Here is a 22,222-nt window from a genome sequence, read left to right on the forward strand (position 1 = left end):
AAACACTCTTGTCACTGAACTGGTCAAATGATAGTTAATCTGGCCAGTTATCTACACTACCAGTCAAGGTTTGGAATCACCTTCTAATTCCATGGTCTTGATTGTAGTTTATTTCTATATCGTAAAACAATGAAGGCGTCTAAAATGTGCGATTATCTCCTTTGAACAGTTGATATTGCCATGTGTCTGCTACAGTACTTGTACTCTGTAAAGTCTTCTCTGCAGCAGAGGTAAGTTTTGGTCTTGCATTCCTGGGAAGGTCTTCATGAGAGCCAGTTTCATGATGGTGCTTGATGGGTTTTGCGAATGCACTTGTAAATACAGTTTTAGCAAGAACTATTCCAGAAAGGCTGACCTCCGCGTCTTTAAATAACAACGGACTGCTGTTGTTGTTCCATAATTACCTAATACCATAGGTTTTATTTCATAGTTATAAAATCCCCAGTATCGTTCTAAAATGTAGAAAATACATTCAAACTTGTGACTGGTACTGTAGGTAATTGAATATGGTGTTTAAATAATTGGGGGTAAACTATTTGAATTAGCTTTTTTTTGTATTGTGGGTATGCTATTCAGAAAGCCCTACATTTTTACAACACAGTAAAATTCTTTTCTGTACATATCCATACAACAACCCTGGAACAGAAAGGGTTTCATACTGTACCTTGCTCAAGGACACACTAACAGCTTGGAAGTGACTGAACCCTCAACCTTCTGATTAATAACCCTGCACATTAACCACTGAGCCACTGCTGCCAATTAAGTGCGGGCCTGACAATGACAGATTGACTAATTGTTGTGTTGGTTTATTTGTAGGCTCTCTGGTGATTATATATTGTGCACTGAAAGTCACAACATGCCAAAAAAAAGAGGTGTTGTGTATTTAACTGTGGTTCCTTAAACCCTGGATTACCGCTAGGGTTTCACTGTGTATTATTGCTTAATACTGTTAAGCTCTGCCTTAACGCAGCCTCAGATCTTAACCTTAATGTGATTTGACAGGTCATGTGAAGATAACTTTTGTTATCCGGATTTGCAATTAAGTACCATGGAGAAAGACGTGTTTCTCGGTTTCCCAGTAGCGAGATCCATCCTGGTTAAGAATATATTATAATACAATAATAAATGCTAAGATGATCATTTTGTCAAACATATATTTGGATTAAGGATATCATGGAACCCTGTAATACTCCAGAAACTATAGACCTAGTGTATAATATCTCTTTTTTTCCATAAGAATAAAAATGCACAAATTTATTTACACATTTTATATTTTACACACAATTAACACACTTACCAGTGTAAGTGGAGTGTTTATAAATGATTGCAAAGTCTGTAGCATCAAACCTCAGAACATTCAGAACAAACTATACATTTCAGCTGCAGAGGTTAAAGAAAAAAAACCTTTGATACATGTATAAAAATTGTATTTATAACATAACATTTTAATAACTTTAAATGAATTGACTGTAAAAACATGTTAACTAAAGACATGACAAAATTATCTAACTATCCAACTAAATTAACTGAGCATGGTTAATGATGAAAAAACATCATTGTGTGTTTACAATTTCTTTTATTAATAAATTGACTTGTTTTGTTAAGGTTGTGGTCTCCAAATATTTTAATTTAATTACTAGTCTGACCAAATAGCCGTCTGCGATTGTTGTGGTTTATAAGTCTTCCCAATCACCATAATACAATCTATAACCTCTTATTACTAAACCCTGACTATGATAATACACTGCCTGGGCAAAACAGTTGCCGTTTCAGAATGGTTAAATTATTGGGCTGCATCAAGCAAAGAAACAATTAAAGATATTTAAAATTACTGGGTTATGAACCCTTCAGTTTGCACAAGGACTGTTTTTGACCCTGTATGCAGGATAAAGTGGCATAGACGGTGAGTGAGTGAGTGAATAAGTAAGTGTATTGTATTCATAGAATTTTTGGAATTTATATTAATGGTTTACTTTTTTCATTTATTCGATCATCATCTGTACTGCTTATTCTGTACAGGGTCACGGAAGCCTGAAGCCTATCCCAGGAGACTTTGGGCTCTAGGGGTTACAAGGAGACAGGATGCCAATCCATCACATGACACACATGTACACACACTATGGGCAATTTGGAAATGCCAGTCAACCAAATTTGCATGTCTTTGGACCGTGAGAGGAAACCCACCACAGAGACATGCAAACACCTTGTACACACACTCTGGAGGTGCGAAGCCACAGTGCTAACAATTACTTCATTGCGGCTTTGTTTCTTTTTATTTAATGTTATTAAATGTTGCTACTACAAGAAATAACTTATAAATATGGTTTTCCACTCTAATGTTGTTCATATTGAATTTAGAAAGGTTTGCTTATAAAATATTAATACTATTTGTGTTCTTATTGCAGTAGCAAATTAATTTTTAATGGTACGCAAGCCAATTTTTTAAATATGAAGTCAGTTTTTTACTTGGGCTGCTGTTTTTCTGCAGTATTTTAATATTATTGTATAATATAATTTGATTTACTAATGTCATTAGTAAATAACAAATACATAATGTTTTCAGTGTGTTATTCAGGATGAAAATAAATGCCCAAAGCAATGAAAATGTGTGATTAAAATGGTTTAGGAAGAAAATGGTACATGATGGTTTCTTTAGAATATGAAATAAAATAAAAATCTGTAAATAATCAACAGATTTTATAAATGGGTTGGGTATTTTTTATTTATTATTATTACAAAAAATTTGGAGAGTGTGGAGGTGTGGAAATTCATCCTCTTTACCTAAAGTAAGATAATGACCTGAATGAACTAAATGACATCATTTAGGATCATAAATAAAGGATCATATCATATCATTCTTTAGTGGTTAGCACTGCTGCCTTGCACCTCCAGGGTCTGGGGTCAATTCCTGCCTCAGGTCTGTGTGAGTGGGGTTTCTTAATGTTCTTCGGTTTCCTTCCAGAAACATTGTCATAGTCCGAAAACATTGTCATAGTAGTTTCCCGTAGTGTGTGAATGAGTGTATGACAGTGTGTGTTTGTCCTGTGACGGATTGGCACTGCATCCAGGGTGTACCCCGCCTTGTCTCTAGTGCTGGCCCCTGCAACCCTGTATACAGAAATAGATATAAACAACAAGAGAGTGAGTGAATCTGGTAGTCAACAGGTTTTTGTATAAAAAAAAAATCATCCCTATTCTGTTTTGAGCCACAATTAAAACAAAGTTGGTGACAGTTGCATTAATTAAACACTACAAAAAAAAATACAAAAGAAGACATAAATGGGGCACGCGCATTATGATCTCATAAGCTTGATGTAATTGGAAAGTTAAATGAGACTGAGTTAAATACAGGTTAACACAATGTGAATCCCTGTGGTGTAGACAGCAGCGTGTTTACAGGCGCTGAGGAAGGACTTTTATATTGGAAAAGCGGAGCGACAAACAAAAACGCAAGTCCTGCTGGGAAAAAGGGGGTCAGAGTCGAATAGTACGGATCCGTAATGGAGCGCTGGGGATCTTAATCACACTCTCGTTCGTATATAACCGCCTGTGGATGTGAGTTTCAGCCCCGGGGTTTGGGTTTAGCCCGGGAGCTCGCGCTTTAGGGAGAGATAGAGAGAGCAGCAGTTCCGGGATTCTGTGCTAAAGCTGCTCGACCAGTCTCGGGTTGTTGTCGAGCATCAAAGCATCCAGAGGACAACACACTCACTCACACACACACACACACGGACGCGGAGCAGCAGTGAGGGGTAACTTAAGCGAGGCAGGGCAGTGAGAGTGTGAGTGAGCGAGGCGCCTTTCTGAGTGAGTAATGCTTCCCATTTTCCAGCGAGAAGATGGATGAGAAGTCCAGCTACAGTCGCGTGCTGGTCGCGCTGCTCATGCTGCTGCTGTTCGGCGTCATTGTGCTGCAGTACGTGTGCCCAGGCTCCGAGTGCCAGCTGCTCCACTTGGGCTCGTTCTCCGAGCTGCGCGGCGGAAGCGACGGGCGTGACGGGGACCCGTATGTGGCGGAGGACGGCGCTCTGGCGCGCTTCGTGCCGCGGTTCAATTTCACGCCGCAGGACCTGGACCGCGTCGTCGACTTCAACATCAAGGGCGACGACGTGATCGTGTTCCTGCACATCCAGAAGACCGGGGGCACCACATTCGGCCGCCACCTCGTCCGCAACATTCAGCTCGAGCGGCCGTGCGAGTGTCACGTCGGCCAGAAGAAGTGCACGTGCTACCGGCCCGGGAAGAAAGAAACGTGGCTGTTCTCGCGCTTTTCCACCGGCTGGAGCTGCGGACTGCACGCCGACTGGACCGAGCTGACCAACTGCGTCCCGAACAAGATGAACAGCCGAGAGGCTCCTCAAATCCGCAGGAACACCAGGTGAGGAACAGCCCTGTGTAGAACTCCAGGTCCAGCTCGATTTCTGTGTGTTTAGGTTTTTATTTATTTATTTATTATTATTATTTAAAATCACAGTTTCTCACTCATTTCTACTCAGCTATCTGTGTTGTAAAACTATTAATCCTGATGGAACTGAGCTCTCCTCCCCCTCACATTGTCTTCTACCTGCACTATTGTTAAGTGAGAAAATCCACTGGGAAACCAGATGCACCAAGACAAAAAGGCCACAGAGGGGTCATTGACAACACTCTTTCTTTAGATAACTTAAACCACAGGAGGTCTATTATTACATCTATTCACTCCTTAGACTAGGCCTGGCCAAACTGCTCTAAATACAAGGGCCAGGTGGGGGAAAACTGGGTGTGTGATAATTAAAGTGATAGCAAACATATGCATGAAAAAAGAAAGAAGAATCCTGCTTGGTTGCTTTTCTGTAGTAGAACAATCACTTTTTCTTTTACTTCTTGTATAGCTGTGTTTAAATAGAGATTCTTTGGTGTGTTTAAACGTTTAGCTATATCATAGAGATTAAACACTGAAAGAATGTCTTAAATGGAGCGTTGTTTTCTGTAAAGTGAAAACTAAATGACGCCTCATTTTATATTTAGTGCCGTGTACTGTGGAGAGAATAACGACACTCTTGTAAAATCGAATAGAGATATTTGTAGATGGATTGTGGACACTACACAATCATTTTTATGTTTTTTAAAAGAGAGCTGCCCTTTACATTAATCAGTCTGACATTTTCAATGTGAGGGGAAAAAAAACACTTTTTTTTCTCCTCAATGGATTTGAAATGAAGCAATCATGATGCGATTGAAGTGGAAAAAAACTGCGTATTTAGAGTTCTCATAAACTTCATTTACCAAATGGTACTCGGTCAGCTTTAATTCCTGGTGTAACAAACATACACTGCATTAACTGTTTAACAGCCACTGTTTACAAAGTCCCTTTCCAGGCTTATATGTAAATGGACAAACATGCATTATTATACATATAAAGATTATTTGTAACACTTTGATGCAAATAACTTGCAGTCAAAGACTGCTTGAAGTTCATAGTTTTCTTCTATGAGTTGCTTTCCCAGGCCTTCAATGCAGCCTCCTTTATTTGTTTGTGGGACGTTCTCTTCAGTACATGAAAAGCATTTTCATTTGGGTTGAGGTCAGCTGACTGACTCGGTGATGGAACATTCCGTTTCATCCTCTTGTTGCTTTCACTGTGAGTTCAGGGTCAGTGTTGAGCTGCACTGTAAAGCACTGTTCTGTCAGTTATGCAGCATCTGACTTTAGTATAAACCTATACACCTTAGAATTCATCCTGCTAATTCTTTCAGTAGTCACATCAATAAACATCCACTGGAATCCATACATGTTCATGCCATATCACTGCCTCCACCATATTCGAGGGGGGGTATGATGAGCTTTGGAACATGAGCCTGTATTCTTCTTCTTTTCCAAACATGCTGCTTTTATTTTTTTTCGTATCAGAAGGGCCTTTTGAAGGGTCTCATCTGTTCTTTGTGTTCAGTGGTTTGCATGTTGCAATAATCTCTGTACTTACATTCATGAAGCCGTCTTTTGTCTGTAGACTTTGACAATGACACACCTCCCTCCTCTGGAGTGTTCCTGACTCGGCTAAATGTTGTGAAGAGGTTTTCCTTCACCAAGGAAAGAATTCTGTGATAATCCATTTTAATCACCTTCTGGTGTCCCTGAGCTACCGGTGCATTTGTTCTTTTAAAGAATGTTGTTGATCTGGACACTCCTAATGCCTCTACTATCTTTCTGATAAGTCTGTTTTATTTTTTTAAGGCTGATGATGGCCTAATTCACTTGAATTAGTATTCTTTTTTTTTTTACTGCATATTTAGAGCTCCCTTAAACTTAATTTACCAAATGGCACACTTGGATTGAATGCCAGACCTTTTATTTGCATAATTCGTCATGAAACAACTCTAAAACCTACCCACACTGGCCATGTGGCAAAACATATTTCAGTTGTGTAATTATTTTTGAGCCCAAGATTCTGTAAACTCTGAGTCTGAGACTTTGTAAAAAAAAAAAAAAAAAGGTCTGTAAAGCCTAAGTGGTTAATTTGATTATATGCACAAGATCTATTTTCTTTCTCTCTCTCTCTCTCTCTCTCTCTCTCTCTCGATATATATGCATTGCCTGGCCATAAAGTTACAAACACTAATATTTCATCACCTTTATGTTCTTGACACATCGTCCGTGTGTCTGTGTGTGGATGCAATTCCAGTAATTGAATGTTTTCCTTTCCTTGGTGCAGGCTAATAATTGTACTTGTTTGAAACGGTGCCTTTTTCTGGACAGGCAGTGTAGTCGTAAAGAGCTAGTGAAGAGTCTCTATGGTACGTGGATGAGTTCTCTACTGCGACCCTGAGCAAGATAAAGTACAAAGCATTTGTTTATGAAGATGAATAAACATATGAAAATTGCTTCTAAATAAATACAATTTATCTTATGTTAGAAAGATAAGCACTTCTGTATTCCTGGACTTCTGGAATTTGGTCCAGTGAATTCACATTTAATATTTGCTTGAGAGTAGCATTGTTTGGACATTTTGTTTGATAAGCACTGTAACTACGGAAACACCAATCTTTCCAAGGTAATTCTCCCACTGAAATCTTTTTCATGTGCTTTTTAAACCTTGTAAACTCGATCCTTAAATTCTGTAATATTGTAGGGGGTAAAAGTTCCACTAAATAAATTAATACAGCTCTGGTTGCATGACAGACCTTTGCATTTTAAATGATATTAAAAGGAGTCGTGTGTAATTCACAAGTGATGTACACAAAATCTGTCTAGACGTCCAGAGTGAAGTTGATGTGGTTTGAGTCGGTACTGGTTTGTTACAGGCATGCTCACATGTTTACATTAGTGCATTTAAATTTATTTTCATGTTTTCAAACTCCCTTAACAAGGAACCTCTCTAATGACGCTTGCTTTTGCCTCCTTAGAGGCTTTCGCGGAAATGTGATGTTGCATTGTTGTTAAACAGCATAATTTCCCGCACTGGTACTACCTTTTTAACCTTTTTCTGCACTGTGCATGTTGTTGCAGTACTGTTACCAAAGAACAGTCACTACATTTGGACACAAGGTAAAAAAAAGAAAATGCTTTACATGCGCGCACAGATTTTGACTATACGAGTGACGCACATGTACTGAGACTGAGCATGGGAGACGATTACCCACAATCCCACAGCACGAGAGCGAGAGAAGCACCATTGACTCAGTTGTGATCACGTGATGCTCAGCAGACAAAGTCCATGTGGACTATTCGTATATCAAGACCACGCTCGTTTATCATGTTTAAATGAATAAAAGTTTCACCTGTCTTATAATAAATGCTCGCAGACCAAGTTACTCGCAATCCAAGGTTCTGCTGTGTATTTATTTCACACTATATTTTGTTTTTGGTATTCATCACAAGATATAATTTAATATTTTATAGTGTGTGTGTGTGTGTGTGCGTGCACCCTGCAATGGATTCGCACCACGTCTTGTGCCCAAAGTCTGAGATTTCATTCTCTCTGTTTGGTCGCTGGATGCCATCTTTTTATAATATGGAAAATAATTTAGTTGTGAGTCTCGGTTGGCACCACCTGATGACATTTTGTAAACTGTTTTATGTATATATAATTGACATTGTGTTGCCTTTGTGTTGACAATTGCCTCAGCTTTGCAGGATAGTGCAATTTGACTGTTTGCCTTTGTGCTTGTTGTGTGTTGTTTCTTTGTTTGTTTGTTTTTCCTCCTTTTTTCAAAACTTTCCAGGTAGGTTTTTTCGCTTGTAGCATTGAAGTGGGAAATGCAGACCAAAAGCTGCAGACAGCATATCATTATCCATATAAAGGTTATCGCAATACCGTTTTGAGATGGTTTTATCGCCCAGCCTTGTAACAAACAAGGGTTTTATGACGCATGCATCAACCATACAGTACTTTGTTTCAATAACTTTACACCCTGTTATGTTTCCTTACATTTTTCCCTTGCATAATTGTGTTTTCACTATACCAGGTGTAATGGCAAAATGTTACTTTCTGCGAGAAAAACAAATTAAATCAGTTAGTCAGATAATTATGTTCTCTAAAATACACATTTTTGATCACTTATAGTTGTAGCTGTCTGATCTGTACTGTATGGTTATGATGCTAAAAATAGTATTGCGCAAGCAGCAAGTAAAGTGTGCACGCGCCGTTAAGCAGCATCAATTTATAACATGAGCTTTTGCTTGTTTAACACATCAGTGTTTTGAACAGCAATATTACATCATGCTCCTTTTGAAGTTTGGCTGAGTAAATATTAAGTATTTAATGGTGTCGCGACCTTCATGAATCACTGCACTGGAAAAGCAGTTAATAGTTTCCCAGAACGAAACTCTCAGTAAAATTTTGTTCCCCAACGAATTATCAGCCTGATTTCATGATCATGACGGCTGTTCTGGAGAGTAAGCGTTTATAGCAACTTTTGTATGTTGCGTTTGTGTTGTGTGTTCCCTGTCTTCATTAGCATCATAAACATGTGCGCAGATCTTTTTTTAGTTTTTTTTCTTTTTACCTGACACAGTAAAATATGCTTACTTTATCCACGCGGTATAGCATTTTTTAAAAGCCATGCAGATTAATCCATAAATTTTACGTAGGGGGTAACAAACAAACAAACAAACACATACGTTATTCAGGCTTTAAGAAATGGCCTAATGAACAAGCTATTGTATAACCAACCAAGATGAGTCAGAATTATAATTTTGTATTAATGTATATTTGTGCTCTGACACAATAAGTTGGAATTTGAACCTGATCTAAAAACATAAAAACATTAGTTATTGTCATTCTGTTTGATTTTTAGCCTGCTGTCTACGATAAAATGTCTTCTATAATTAACTAAGTTTCATGAACAGCAACAAAAATACTTCTTCTTTCTTACTTTTTTTTTTTAATATTTACTTTACACAGCATGAAAAATGTATTTTCTGGAAACCACAATCATATCAATTCAATTTTAGAATGCCCCACAAAAACTAACTTTTGTAAAATAACCTTTACATTTGTAGAATAAATGTAAATCTTAATGTAGAAAATATTAGGCTGTTACAAACAAACAAATTTTTTTTTTTTTTAAATGTGACGATGTCGGTGACCAGCACTGATCATATGTTAGTCACTGGCAGTATCTGATTACATTATCCTCTCTCCCAGTTCTGTTATGATGGACGATGATGTTACATGGCATCGCTGGTCAATTAAATCGGGTTAAGTGAATTATTTGTTGCCATCCTTTACTGCATATGTGTAATAAATTTTTGTAATAAATCTACTCATTGTCTTCTGCACATGATACACAAACATTAATCTTTCTCCATCGGTCTTAATAATTCACCTTTGTTATAAGATTCAGGATGTGATGGATGATGTTATCTGCACAGATGTGAGTCAGCTGTGTGAACAGCAGTGGGCTCGGCACACGCGCGCTGGGGGAAGCGTTACTTGGCGCATCGGTTCTGAAGATGCTGCACTGACTAAAGGTTCCTCAGTTATATGTAAACCGGAGGGGACTGTATAGTTGGAAATCTGAGTAAGATGAAGATCTCCCCGCTTAGGCTTACGTATTGCTTTGTCTATCAGCTGGTGTAGTTTACCTGAGCATCAGCTCCTTCTGTCACGAGGATAGCGTTTTTACCTGATCTTAACAATGGGATCAAACATTTTGAAATAAACATCAAGCTTATGAGCTCATACTTAAGATTACATAAAGGCTGCCTGGTCTGGTAATAATAATATTTATATAATGATGGCATCTGACAGCCTCATAGCCCAACAATTAAGTGGTTAGATTGCACAAGCCTAATATCTACCTCCATGAAGATATTTCTATACCCGTATGGTCAACCCAAGTGTAATAAAAAACTTGATTTGTTTTTATAATTCAAAGGCAGTGTGCTATATGTTATTAATTTGTTTCTCTCGCTCCCTCTCAACAGGAACTACTACTACATCACGATTCTGCGGGACCCGGTGTCGCGCTACCTAAGCGAGTGGCGTCACGTGCAGCGCGGTGCCACGTGGAAGGCCTCACTGCATGTGTGTGATGGACGGGCGCCTACTCTGGCGGAGCTTCCCAGCTGCTATACGGGTGATGACTGGTCAGGCTGTTCTCTCGCCGAGTTCATGGCATGCCCCTACAATTTGGCCAACAATCGTCAGACTCGCATGCTAGCCGACCTAAGCCTCGTGGGCTGCTACAACGCGTCGATCATGAGCGAGCAGCAGCGTGGCTCCGTGTTACTAGAAAGCGCCAAGCGTAACCTCAGACGCATGGCTTTCTATGGACTGACCGAGTACCAGCGCAAGACGCAGTACTTGTTTGAGCGTACCTTCCGCCTGGCCTTCATCGCACCCTTCACGCAGCTCAATGGCACACGTGCCGCCAGCGTTGACGTCCCTTCCGAGACACAACAGCGCATTCGTGAACTCAACGCCTGGGACGTGGAGCTGTACGAGTACGCACGTGACCTCTTCCTGCAGCGCTTTCAGTACGCACGGCAGAAGGAGCGACGCCAGGCTCGCCAACGACGCCAGCAGGAGAGGCGTAGGCTGCGTGCCAAGGTGCCACACTGGACAGGGGGGGAGGCGACTAAACCCACCAGAACCCCACCACAAACGAGGCAGACTTTAGCTACCAGGTTTGCTGAGCCAAAGCAGGATGAGACAGGGAAAACTCTGGAAGAAGATATAGGACTGGAATCTGAAGACCCATGGTGGGAGGACGATGACGAGAATGAAACCATAGAGGACTATTTGGACAACGTGGAGCAATGGTGATTTTTCCAAAAGGCATTAAAAGCAACAGAAATGAGTGGAAGTTGCCGAACAGTGCATTTTCTACTTATTTAAACAACAAAACACTGATTTTATGCTCTAGATTAGCACATAGAGAAAAAAAGTGCATTTGTTTGTGTTGGATAGACTCGAATAGGAACACTAAGGAGTAATTTGTGCTGGTGTCTGCCTTTTTTAATGTCGCACAAAATCCATGCGCACTGCAATCCTCCCTACGTACCAGTGTACCTTAAAGTCCTTAACTGAATTTATGTTGTTGAAAATGCTATCGAATCAAAGAGGTTTTTTTTTCTTTATGGTTATTATTTTTTTTTTATTAATTATTTGAATTTTCACTACGACATTTGATTGTAGGTGGCGGTGTGATATTTTCTAGCATTCTTACTGTACTGATTATGTAGCCTCTGGCTTCAATATAAAATCTTGTAGCAAATCACATTATTTGTAACTCTTAACATAAGCTATATTATGGATTGTATGAAAAGGTATGTGTGTGAATATGCTGGTAATCGAATGCAATTTGTTGCTACTCAAATAAATTTTGATATTAATTGTAACATTGGTACATGACCACTGAAATTTGGGTATTATCATTTTGATTAGTTGGTGATTTCAACTTAGCTTATGCTAACGTTATTTGTAAATGAAGAATATGCTTCATAGTTGTGGGTGAACAGAGGGCAAAACTGGGCACGGGGGAACAAAGTGTGAGGGAGAAATTTTTTTTTTTTTGTATATTTTTATTAATGAAATGGTTTCTAAAGATGTGCTGCTGCTACATATTTGTGCTATGTGTTTATTCTAAACAAAACAATGCTCAATCCACGCCTCGCCGTCTGTGTGCATGGAGTTTGCATGTTTTCCTCTTGCTTGTTGGCTTTTCTCTGGGTACTCTGGTTTTCTCCCACGGTCCAAAAACATTCAAAATTGCCCATTTTTGGGGAATGGGTGTCCTGTGATGGGTTGTCACCCCATCTCGAGTCCTTTATTTCATGCTCTAAATCTCCACAGAAATAAATACAGACGATGAGTAGGTCCAAAGACATCGCTAACAGACAGCTGATTGGCGTTCCCAAATTGCCCATAGTGTGACCATCGGGCGTTGAGCTGGCAACCTGACCCCTTAGGTAACTGCCATACGAGTTCCTCCTGGGTGGAGAGTGTCTGTCACCCAGTTTGCTGGATGGCACATGGATAAACCAATATATACAGTGTGTTTGTACAGTATATATAATCCTGTAATTCAGGATCACGAATCAGGACCTTCATTAGTATTTGAGACAAAACCCAGTGCAGTTCACTTTATCGACAACAGGTGTCGCCAAAGGGTCAGTTAAGACGCCGTTTATAAACACTTTATAAAGTAAACAATATGCCTGTTTTATTTTATGAAATTTATTTTGTATATTTGAGTTTGTTTGTCTAATCAAACACTGTGTACATTATTATCATTATTATTTTTATTAGACTTTGTTGCCTTTGTAAAAAAAAAAAAAAGAAAGAAAGAAGATATAAATCAATCAACGTTAAAACTGTACAAATAGACAGTTTGGTCAAAGAAGTAAATACTCGAGGTCAAAACGAATAATGAGATTCAACTAAACAACCACCACAAGGGGTGGCTTTGTATATATTTTCCCCCCTTTCCTTAGCTTTACCGACTCCACCCTTGCAACAGGCTTTCTTTCGAGTAGGAATGGGATTCCCCTAAAATGGAGGAAGTGAAGTGCACGCTGTAGTGCCCTAGTCCGTGTACACTCTGCTCTCCTCCTCCTCCCTCGCCTCGCCTCGCCTGCTGCCTACCCGCCGCAAGCAAGTTCTCCTCACGCTTCCTCCTTCGCTTTTCGTCCTTTCTCCTCCGAATCCCCGTTGCGCTGAAAGCTGCACAAACCCGACAGCTGAGAGGAGAAGTAAACTTGCACATAGGGAAGGGCTGAAGAAGAAGAAGAAGCAGCAGAAAACGCGCTGCACACGAACCAATGAGCGGCTCGCAGCTGTTTAGAGACACGACTCGCTTGTTTGCTTTTGCTTTATACCGAGGGGCCGAGCTGCAGTCCTGAGCGCTGCAGTCCTGAGCGCTGCTCTAGAGCGGAACAACAGCCTCTGCACAGGTAAGTGCTTATTCACTCTGGCGCAGTTAGCTAACTAGCTGCGCTCGCGCCATACACACGTCCGTCCGTGCCAGCTCAGTGTGTGTGTGTGTGTGACATTTCTTTCTGCCTTTTGACGTGACGTGACGTGAAATCACGTTAACGCTCGTGAGCCTTTCGGTAACGCGACTGAGCCTCGGGTTAACCTGGCTTTGCATATGGCCTTGAAGCGTGCCTGTCCTGACATGTCATTTTCCTCCTAATGGATTCTTCTTCTTCTTGCGCTACAGCTTATAATATATCATATCATATCATATCATATAAATAAATATACACAGACGAAGCCGCTTGTTTATGTTGTTGATAAAATGCTTGAAGTTTGTGTTGACTGTTGCAGCTGTTGATCCTCTCGGTAGTCACATTGAGGAGCAGTGAGGCAGAAAGGTGAGCAGCATTTCAGCCAGTTCAGGAGAGAGAAAACACACACACACACACACTGATGAGCTTTATGTGAATATATGCTTAAAACAACTTAATGTTGGTTACCTAATCGTAGCCCTTAAAAAGTTTTTAAAACAATATAAATTAGAAAAAAATGAAAATTCAAATAAAAAAAACATGCACAACAAATAAACTTATTTAGGGCTCAGGATTGTGCAGTCCAGAGTGACACATCCTTTTTTTCAGCACAGCATAGGCATTATGATGAACTGAATTTTATAGCATTTTAACCAACTATACAGACAAGACAGAGCAAAAAAGGCAAAGAAGTACAAATACATAGGATCATGTGTGGTGGTTTTTTTTCTTTTTTTTCTTTTTTTGGTTGTTCCTCTGACCAAAATATTAATACACTCATTTTGACATGTCATTCTCATATTTTGGTAGTGGTAACATTTCTATGTTCTTCTTCTTTTTTATCGTCATTTACCTATGCTGTGTTGCCAGCACAAATCTGTTGCTGCTTAAGAGTTTTAAGGGTTTTAAAATAGCTATTTTAAACCCCTTTTAAGGGTTTTAAAATAGCACTTGCTCAAGATTTATGCACTCCAGATCTCCACCATCGTGTCTTGTTAGTTTGTCTTGCATATTTTTTTCCCTCCCTCATCCACAGCCACTGGACCAGTTTCCTGTGCTTCCAGTTGCCATTATTCTAATGGTCCAGGCTACAGGAAATGCGCGTCCTGATTGACCATGCTGACCTTTTGCTCCTGTCTGTTTTCTGCCTTCATGTTCCTTTCTTTCACTGCAGATCTCATTGCGTGTCTAGTACACGTTGCGATGTATAAAGAGTCACACCGAGAAAGGTTACAGAGCATGTCAGGGGTAAGGGAGGGTGTATAGGGACATTCAGTGTGAACGCAAGGCAGATTGTTCTGTTCTAGTTCACACTACGCGACGTGAACTGATAAGATCAGGAAGCGTGACTTTCTCTTATTTTCTCTCGCTCTCTCTTTCTCAAACCAGTGTTTGAAGGTGCAGTAGTTGAGATTTTTCATTTCTTACTACTACACATAATGTTAAATAGTGGACAACAACAAGCCGTAAAGTCTGTGGAAAGCTGCCTTCCGGTTTGGAATGTATGTTTGTATTTGGATTGGCTTCTCGTCAGGTATTTTATAGGCACTGCTCACTTTATATCCCTTCATAAATCATTACGAGAAGAATTTTGCTTATGTCTTATGGTTTAGCAATAACTCGGTTTTCAAGCAGTCGAATGTCCAAGTGTGCCTGAAAGTGATGTCATGAAATTCCTTGTTAAACTCTTGTTGAACCATCATGAGTCTTGGGGGCGGGCCTTTGGACATGTGGGTGGGAATGAGTTGTTGGCTCAATGAGCTCGCTTAAAATTCCACTAATTTCAATTTTTTCCCACAAATATTAATAATTACTCCTTCAAGTTCAGTTTGATTATACAGCATTAATAACAACACACATTTATTACAGAGTTTACATTTTTGAGAATTTTGTCTTCGGATAAGATAATGTGCGAAAGCATAAATTAGATTATCCAGTGTGCTCATAAAATGCAAGCGATTACTGTCCAAATGTTGTACTGTAGTAGCCATGCATACCCATAATGCACTTTGTGTTTGTAACAAATAGCAGCTAAGACATTTCGAACACAGGGAATGATTCAGGGCAGCGGTATGATATTCTTCCTGCACTGTTGTGGGAATATTAAATGCTGGAGCTAATCTTAGCGCTCACTTGCACAATCATCCGCCTCTACACGTCTGTGTTGTTTTAGGCGGAACGTCTAACTCTGAGAGCTCTTGTTGTTAGGCCCTTCCTCATTTAGACCATTGCACCGAGCTGATGTAACCAGTCAAAACAACGGCCAGTTACGGACATGATGAAGGACTGGGAAAGCAATAATTAGTCCTTCAAGCTCAGCATTCCGACTGTAAACAAAGCAACACGCAGACAGAAGACCTGCTGCAGGTTATCGGACAGGAATAAAGTGTTTGGGGGTTAGTAATGGTGCATGGGAACAGGGGAGCTAAGAAGAGCAGAGTGATATGAGGGAACAACCGGTCATCGGAAAAGTCGCTCGGCTGCACAGAGTGCTGCCATTACAGCTTGTCGTTTACAGTGACCCCGCTGCAGGTCCTGACTCGTCTCTATGCCTTACTGAACTCGTGGACTTTGCACTTGTCTAGCTTGCTTGCGCTGTTATCACAGTTTCCACACCGCTGTGTGACTTTATTGTACACATACAACCTGTCCTCATTTCCCCTTTACCTGACAGGCCAGTTCTGACTAGTATGAAATGAATGATCCATCTTAACTGGCAATCTAGGACAGAGAGGAGTTGTCACATTTAAACCTTTTGGTGTTTACCGCGATTGAGCTTAAATCTTTTATAAAGAAACACCTGCTTTATTATCATTACAAAGACTTGCTTACCAAGCCTGAATGCCTGGGTGAGCCTGTGTATGTAATAAAGTACATGGGCATAACGGATTAGGCCAGGGCTGTAAGCATATAATCCCATGCTTATCTTTCTTTATTACCAAGTAATCTCAGACATCTTATTTAGCACTTATTACCATATGTGTTGCCTCATGTTCTAATTTCAGGTTGCTGTCTGATATTTATCAGAATCTGGTTTTATCATAATCTGTATTGTAGCTTTTAAAAGAAAAAGTTTTAATGAAAGCAATATTTAATATCACTTACACTAAAGTGCTGTTAAAGGTTCGAGCTCTGATTGGTCTCAATATGTTGATTCATTTTCTTAGTACCATAGTGCTGTTAAGTTCTTTACTCTGAGTATTCAGATGTTAATTATTATACGCTAACAGCGGCAATATATTACATGTTACATACGCAGAGTCTGGGAATTATGTAGTATTTGTCAAGAATTCAAGTATTTGTTCTTTTAAATATATAATTTAAGGTAATGAATAAATATTGGCACTTAATGAGATCATTACTCCAAATATTTGGTGTTAGGCTAGATAAATACATTTGAAAACAAATGGTACATTTATTAGAAACATATCAAAGTTTACATCGAAAGCAGGATATGTGTCAAATAAATTGCAATGTTTTTATTTTATATCTATACAGTAAATAAAATCCTACAGATGAGTTTAAAGTTGCGTCCCAAAAATCTACATTAGAAATCACAAGTATGTGTAATAGTGAAAGTAAAAGCATTTCTACAGAGTGCAGTAAGAACTCATGAGATTGGAACTTAACAACTGTGTAGATATAAGAAAACTATTTGTTAGTGATACTAATCAGAAAGAGAGGCTTCAGTGTGGTAGGGAGCATAAGGATTAGACTTTGGAATAATGGAAAAAGGTTACATGGTCGCTCCTATTCTGGAGCGATGGGAGTGTCAGAGAAAGAAGAGAGCGCATGAAGCGATGCACACATCATGCATAGTGCTCACTGTACGAGGCCTCTGGAGGCAGTGTTATGATATGGGGTTGCTTCAGTTGGTCAGGTCTAGACTCAGTAAAGTTATGTGGCAATATATTGAAGTCAGCTGATGACCTGAATTTACTGAATGACTACAGTAATTAAGTTTTTCTTCCATGAAGGCACAAGCATATTCAAGAACTCAGTTTGTGAAAGAGCTGCCATAACCCAATGGCAGATGAAGGAGTGTGTTTGCTGTAAACTGACACAGACTCTTGCTCTTATTCTGTAAATGTAATATGTGTGTAATAAGGGGATGCAGGAAACTGAATGTTTTTGTGAATGGAGATTGCAGCATAGGACTATGTTAAGGAGATTAAAGATACTTAACCTAATTATTTTGCTCTTTGGACCTGGTCCCTCTTTTTCTCTCTCTCTCTTTTTCCCTCTCCTTCCCCTTCCAGTTTAACTCCTGCAGCTGCCGGCGCCTGTCTCCTAACCACTCCTCTTACTCACCTCAACCTCAACTGTCTGGCGTCCATTTTAAGCTCTGCCTCTGCATGCTCCCGCCCCACACTCCTCAACTGCTATTTCTCTATTTTTCACTCCGACACAGTGGAAAGCATGACTGTGTGGAAGATGGCCCATCCTTCTTCATGGCACTTTGACTGCTGTCTCACTGCACTTATTGCACCTGCTCCTAAAAAGAGAGTTCTAATAAAGTTAATATATAAGTTCACATAAAGAATATATATTTCTTTTTTTTTTTTTTTGCCCGGGTTTGGAAATTCACATTAAGTTTTTTCCTTTTTTTGTATTCCTGTATGATTAGCATAAATGAAATTTTTGTTTCAGTTCTGTTATATTCATTTGTAAAAGTTGTGTGGGATAAATGGTTAAACCAAGCAACTTGTCTAGTTTCAAGAAGGGTGTACTTCTCATTTTTCGATTCACTGCCTACAGTTTCAGTTCTGCAAGTAAAACAGTTAGAAGACTAGGGCTTTGTTTTTCTTTGCATGTCCATATAGTTTTACCCATTCATATGCTCCAAATAATGCAGCTTGCTCCATCATGCTCTCCCAACCCTAACCCTGTCTGTGTTTTACAATACAGTTAATTTCCAGTTAATTGTTGCATCTGACCTGGCAGCATCGCATCACACAAACTGTTGCAAACTGTTCGTTATGGAATATGTTGGACTACGTCTACATACTGTACGCATCATTGTTTTATGCCTCCATGATTTATTTCTAAATCAAATCTCCACATTAATGAATGACCTCAAAAGTTGTTTTCTCTTTCCCAAAGCACATTATTTTTTAGGGACTCACCATAAAAGACAAAACAAAAAGGATTAATAGGATTTCACTAGGGGGATTTACCTGGACCCTATTATTCCACTAATAAACGAAATAACCAGGCTATCGGAAAAAGCAAAAACTGCATCTTGTGAATGCCTCAAGTCTGACCTGATCTGACCTGATCTGACCGAATTCTAAATCAGAATGAGAGGGGTGGGGTAAACCTTTTGATAATCCGTTCAGTAAGTAAATATCAACCATGTAAACACTTGATCCCAATTATTTATCTCTTGTTTAAATAAGTATATTTTTTCTGCGCATATTCTTTCACTCCATAAGGTGACATTTTCAGGAAGGAAATTCAAAACTCTGTAAAAAACAACCTTCTCCCAATATTTGATGAATGTACAGCAGTACTTTCATTCACCGAGTTTCTGGCTTTGGAAGAAACCTGATTGGCTCCCATTTCATGCTATACATAGTAAAGCAACCAACCAATCAAAAAAAGTTATATGCTGATTCAGAGGTGAAAAGAGTAATACAATTTTGTACTCAAGTAAAAGTACTGTTACTTCAGTGATCTTTTACTGAAGTGCAAGTAAAGTTACTCTTATAAAAATCTACTCAAGTAAAAGTAAAAAGTACATCATTAAAAATTTACTCAGAGTAAAAGTTAGAGTTTTGATCATAAAAATTTGTTGGCATTTCTCTTTCAGCTGTGTCTGCATCACTGGTATCTGTTTTGTCCGTCCCCATCGTTTTAGTGAATTTAGCACGTTTGTTCTCGATGCCCATCAATCAGTCAGTGCAGTGGTTTCCGTGGTGCAATTTTTTTTCTTCCCTGTTGTATTATTTGTTTTATTTTTAATTTTCATTTATTTATTTTCTACTCAGTAGTGAATATGATTTTAAAATGTAGCGAAGTACAATACTTCAAACAAAACATACTTAAGTAAAACTAAAATTACAGATTTTAAAAACTACTTTAAAAAGTTACAGTAATGCGAGTAAATGTAATTCATTACTTTCCACCTCTGTGCTGATTAAATGCTTTGTGCATGTAACTGCAGATCTATTTGAGATTACGATGGAATCCCTAATCAGTCGGATTGAAGAACTGTTGTCTATATATACTTATCTAATGAGATGAATATAGGAAAAATGCTTTTGCATAGTTTTATGGATTTGCAGGGAAGGCAAAAGCAAGAAGTGTCACTATTGGCCAAGTTCCTGAAAGCAAGCCGCAGAGTTGCACCGTCTGACTCCAGAACGTTCATGGTTGACAAGTTCTGAAATCACTTTTGTCTGTACAGTAAGGTCATGTTTAAAGTACGACCCAGCAAAAAATAAATTCTGCTTAGTAGGAGTCCTAGCTGAGTTAAATGTCTGCAGTTCCATCCTATAGGCTAATTCATATTTCATATTGGCTGTGGTGTTAAATAGTGTTAAAAGGACAAGGTGAGCATGATAAATTACATTTCTCTCCATATCCTGTGTCATGACTGTACTGTATGTCAGTGCATCACTATACGCCAGCTCATTGTGTGAGAGGTTGCACAGTTGTTGTGCAGGAGTACTGCATACTGCATGCATGTCTGCATTGGGCATGTTGTGCAATGCACCAGTAGGCAGTGTCCATGCTGAGGAATTGTGTTTCACTCCCACCCTTAACTCCATCCGACCTGCCCACTAAGCATAGCTATGCATTTGTGTGTGTAATAACACCATTTCCTGTACTCTGTTACTTGCTACAATATTACACAGCTCTTGTGTCTTCTTGTTGTTTATGGAAGCCGTTGTAATTGACGGTGTCGATCATGCCTCTGCTTTACTCAAACCTTTACACTTATAATACACACTCACACATGAGCATCATTTACAATTTTATAATTTGTTAAATTAATTGCTTGTCTTTATTAAACAGCCCTTTTTTAACATTTTATAATCATGTCCAAAAACATAGTGTAGAGTTTCCAGCATGCTCTTGAAATTCAATCAGGAGGATAACAATCTTTAGGAAGGAAAGCATATGACACAAGAACCTACGCAGTAAAATACTCAGCTATCAGGAATCAGGTTTCAACTCTCTAGGAACAGCGCTCATCATTTTTAGCATAGGGCTTTTTTCCATATCTTTTCGCTCTTCATTTAACGTCTTTAATCACCATGTGCTGTTCATGAACAAAACAATTGGCGGACGTCTATTGGAATGTGTAGTAGCTGATTTCAGAGAGATTCTCACAGGATCTATGATCTACTCTACAGTACTTGTGATCGCTACATAGGTTTTTTTTTATAATCTGATGGGCGCAACAAAAAAGCTTTGTTCTGTGTGAGATTAAATCCCAACAACTCAACAGCTATCTGAGGCCAGGAGCCTAGAGCAGAAGGGGTGGCATATGACCTCTCCTGTCAATCACAGCAGCAATAGCAAATCATAGATGTCATGAAGCTTGTTTATACAAAAGGAAGTAGGTGTCATGTATTATGCTGCATCCTTTGTCCACATCCTTTTAGTTGGTTGGTTGATGTTTGAGCTGTCCAATGGAAGGGAACTGCCCAAGACCAAATTATGGAGATTTAGCCAAAACATTCAAATAGGGCACAGCTAGTGCTGTTTCAGGACACAGAATGAATACAGTAGGATGTTAATCTGTTTGAATTAAATTCTTCTGACATTTTACAGTAAGTATATCAAAGACTTTAATACAGACATGAAGCACTGTTAAAGGTGCAATTTGTAAAATAATTATTGCAGAAATTTTAGTTGTCTATACCATTCTGAAATGAGCTAGTTTCTTTCTTTTACCTTTCTGTTTATGTTGTGGGTGGCACAGTGGTGCGGCAGGTAGTGTCCTCACACTGTCCACATGGGTTTCCTCCTACCTTTCAAAACCATGCTGGTAGGTGGAGTGATGACTCTAAATTAATCTGGCTTGTGGCCCTGAGATAAACTGGTTTCCCATCCAGCGAGTATTTCTGCCTCACACCTGTAAGCATTTACTGAAGAGGATTAAATTGATATTTACTTTATTTTGCTTTGGAAATCATTAGGTTCACAGGGGCCCTGGAGCCTGTCTCAGTGAACTTAGGGCAAAAGGTGAGGGGTACACCCTGTGAGTAAATTCAAAATTCACACACACAGTTAAACACAGTACAATATGCAGTGAAATGCTTATACGACCGCCAGTGACCTTAAAAAGAAACTAAAAACTATATATAAGGAATAAATATTAATAAAAATAAATACGAAAGAAAATAAATTTAACTAGTAAAATAAACTGTACAAATAAGGGCATAATAAAAATATTACAAAATATAGAAATATAAGAATATAGGGGGGAAGGAAAAAAAAGTATATATAAAAATTTTAAAGTGGCAATGGCTGTGCAAATATGCATGAAAAGTGACTTATGAAAGTGTCATGTGCAATGGTCAGATATATAAATATGTATTGCATGAATGTGTCCATGATTGTCCATTCAGTGTCAATGTTTAAAAGACATTACTCCTGTGTGGTGTGATGTGATTGAGAGACCATATCGCCTGCGGGAAGAAGCTCCTTCTCAGTCTCTCTGTGTTGGCCTTCAGGGAGCGGAATCGCTTGCCAGACCGCAACAGAGAGAACAGTCCATTGTTGAGATGGCTGAGGTCCTTCACGATCTTCCTGGCCTTGGTCCAGCACCGCTTGCTGT

General features: G+C 39.1%; 2 protein-coding genes across 10 annotated transcripts in view; both read left to right on the top strand.

The window, feature by feature from the left end:
* The first annotated feature begins 3,445 nt into the window (after nucleotides 1-3,445).
* On the top strand, nucleotides 3,446-11,822 carry hs6st2 (heparan sulfate 6-O-sulfotransferase 2). Its single transcript, XM_053506641.1, has 2 exons — nucleotides 3,446-4,375; nucleotides 10,405-11,822. The coding sequence occupies exons 1-2, from the start codon at nucleotides 3,837-3,839 to the stop codon at nucleotides 11,243-11,245; spliced, it is 1,380 nt and encodes a 459-aa protein (XP_053362616.1). The 5' UTR covers nucleotides 3,446-3,836; the 3' UTR covers nucleotides 11,246-11,822.
* A 1,187-nt stretch (nucleotides 11,823-13,009) lies between these two features.
* mbnl3 (muscleblind-like splicing regulator 3) overlaps nucleotides 13,010-22,222 on the top strand; it is a 46,665-nt gene continuing 37,452 nt past the window's right edge. For 7 of the 9 annotated variants that reach the window (XM_053505988.1, XM_053505985.1, XM_053505986.1 and 4 more), the window contains exon 1: nucleotides 13,010-13,374. The gene's annotated coding sequence lies outside the window, so the exon portion shown is untranslated. The remainder of the gene's footprint in view (nucleotides 13,375-22,222) is intronic. The other 2 variants (XM_053505981.1, XM_053505984.1) reach the window with 1 other exon arrangement.

Source organism: Clarias gariepinus, chromosome 10, assembly GCF_024256425.1.
Source record: "Clarias gariepinus isolate MV-2021 ecotype Netherlands chromosome 10, CGAR_prim_01v2, whole genome shotgun sequence".
NCBI classification, from domain to species: domain Eukaryota; kingdom Metazoa; phylum Chordata; class Actinopteri; order Siluriformes; family Clariidae; genus Clarias; species Clarias gariepinus.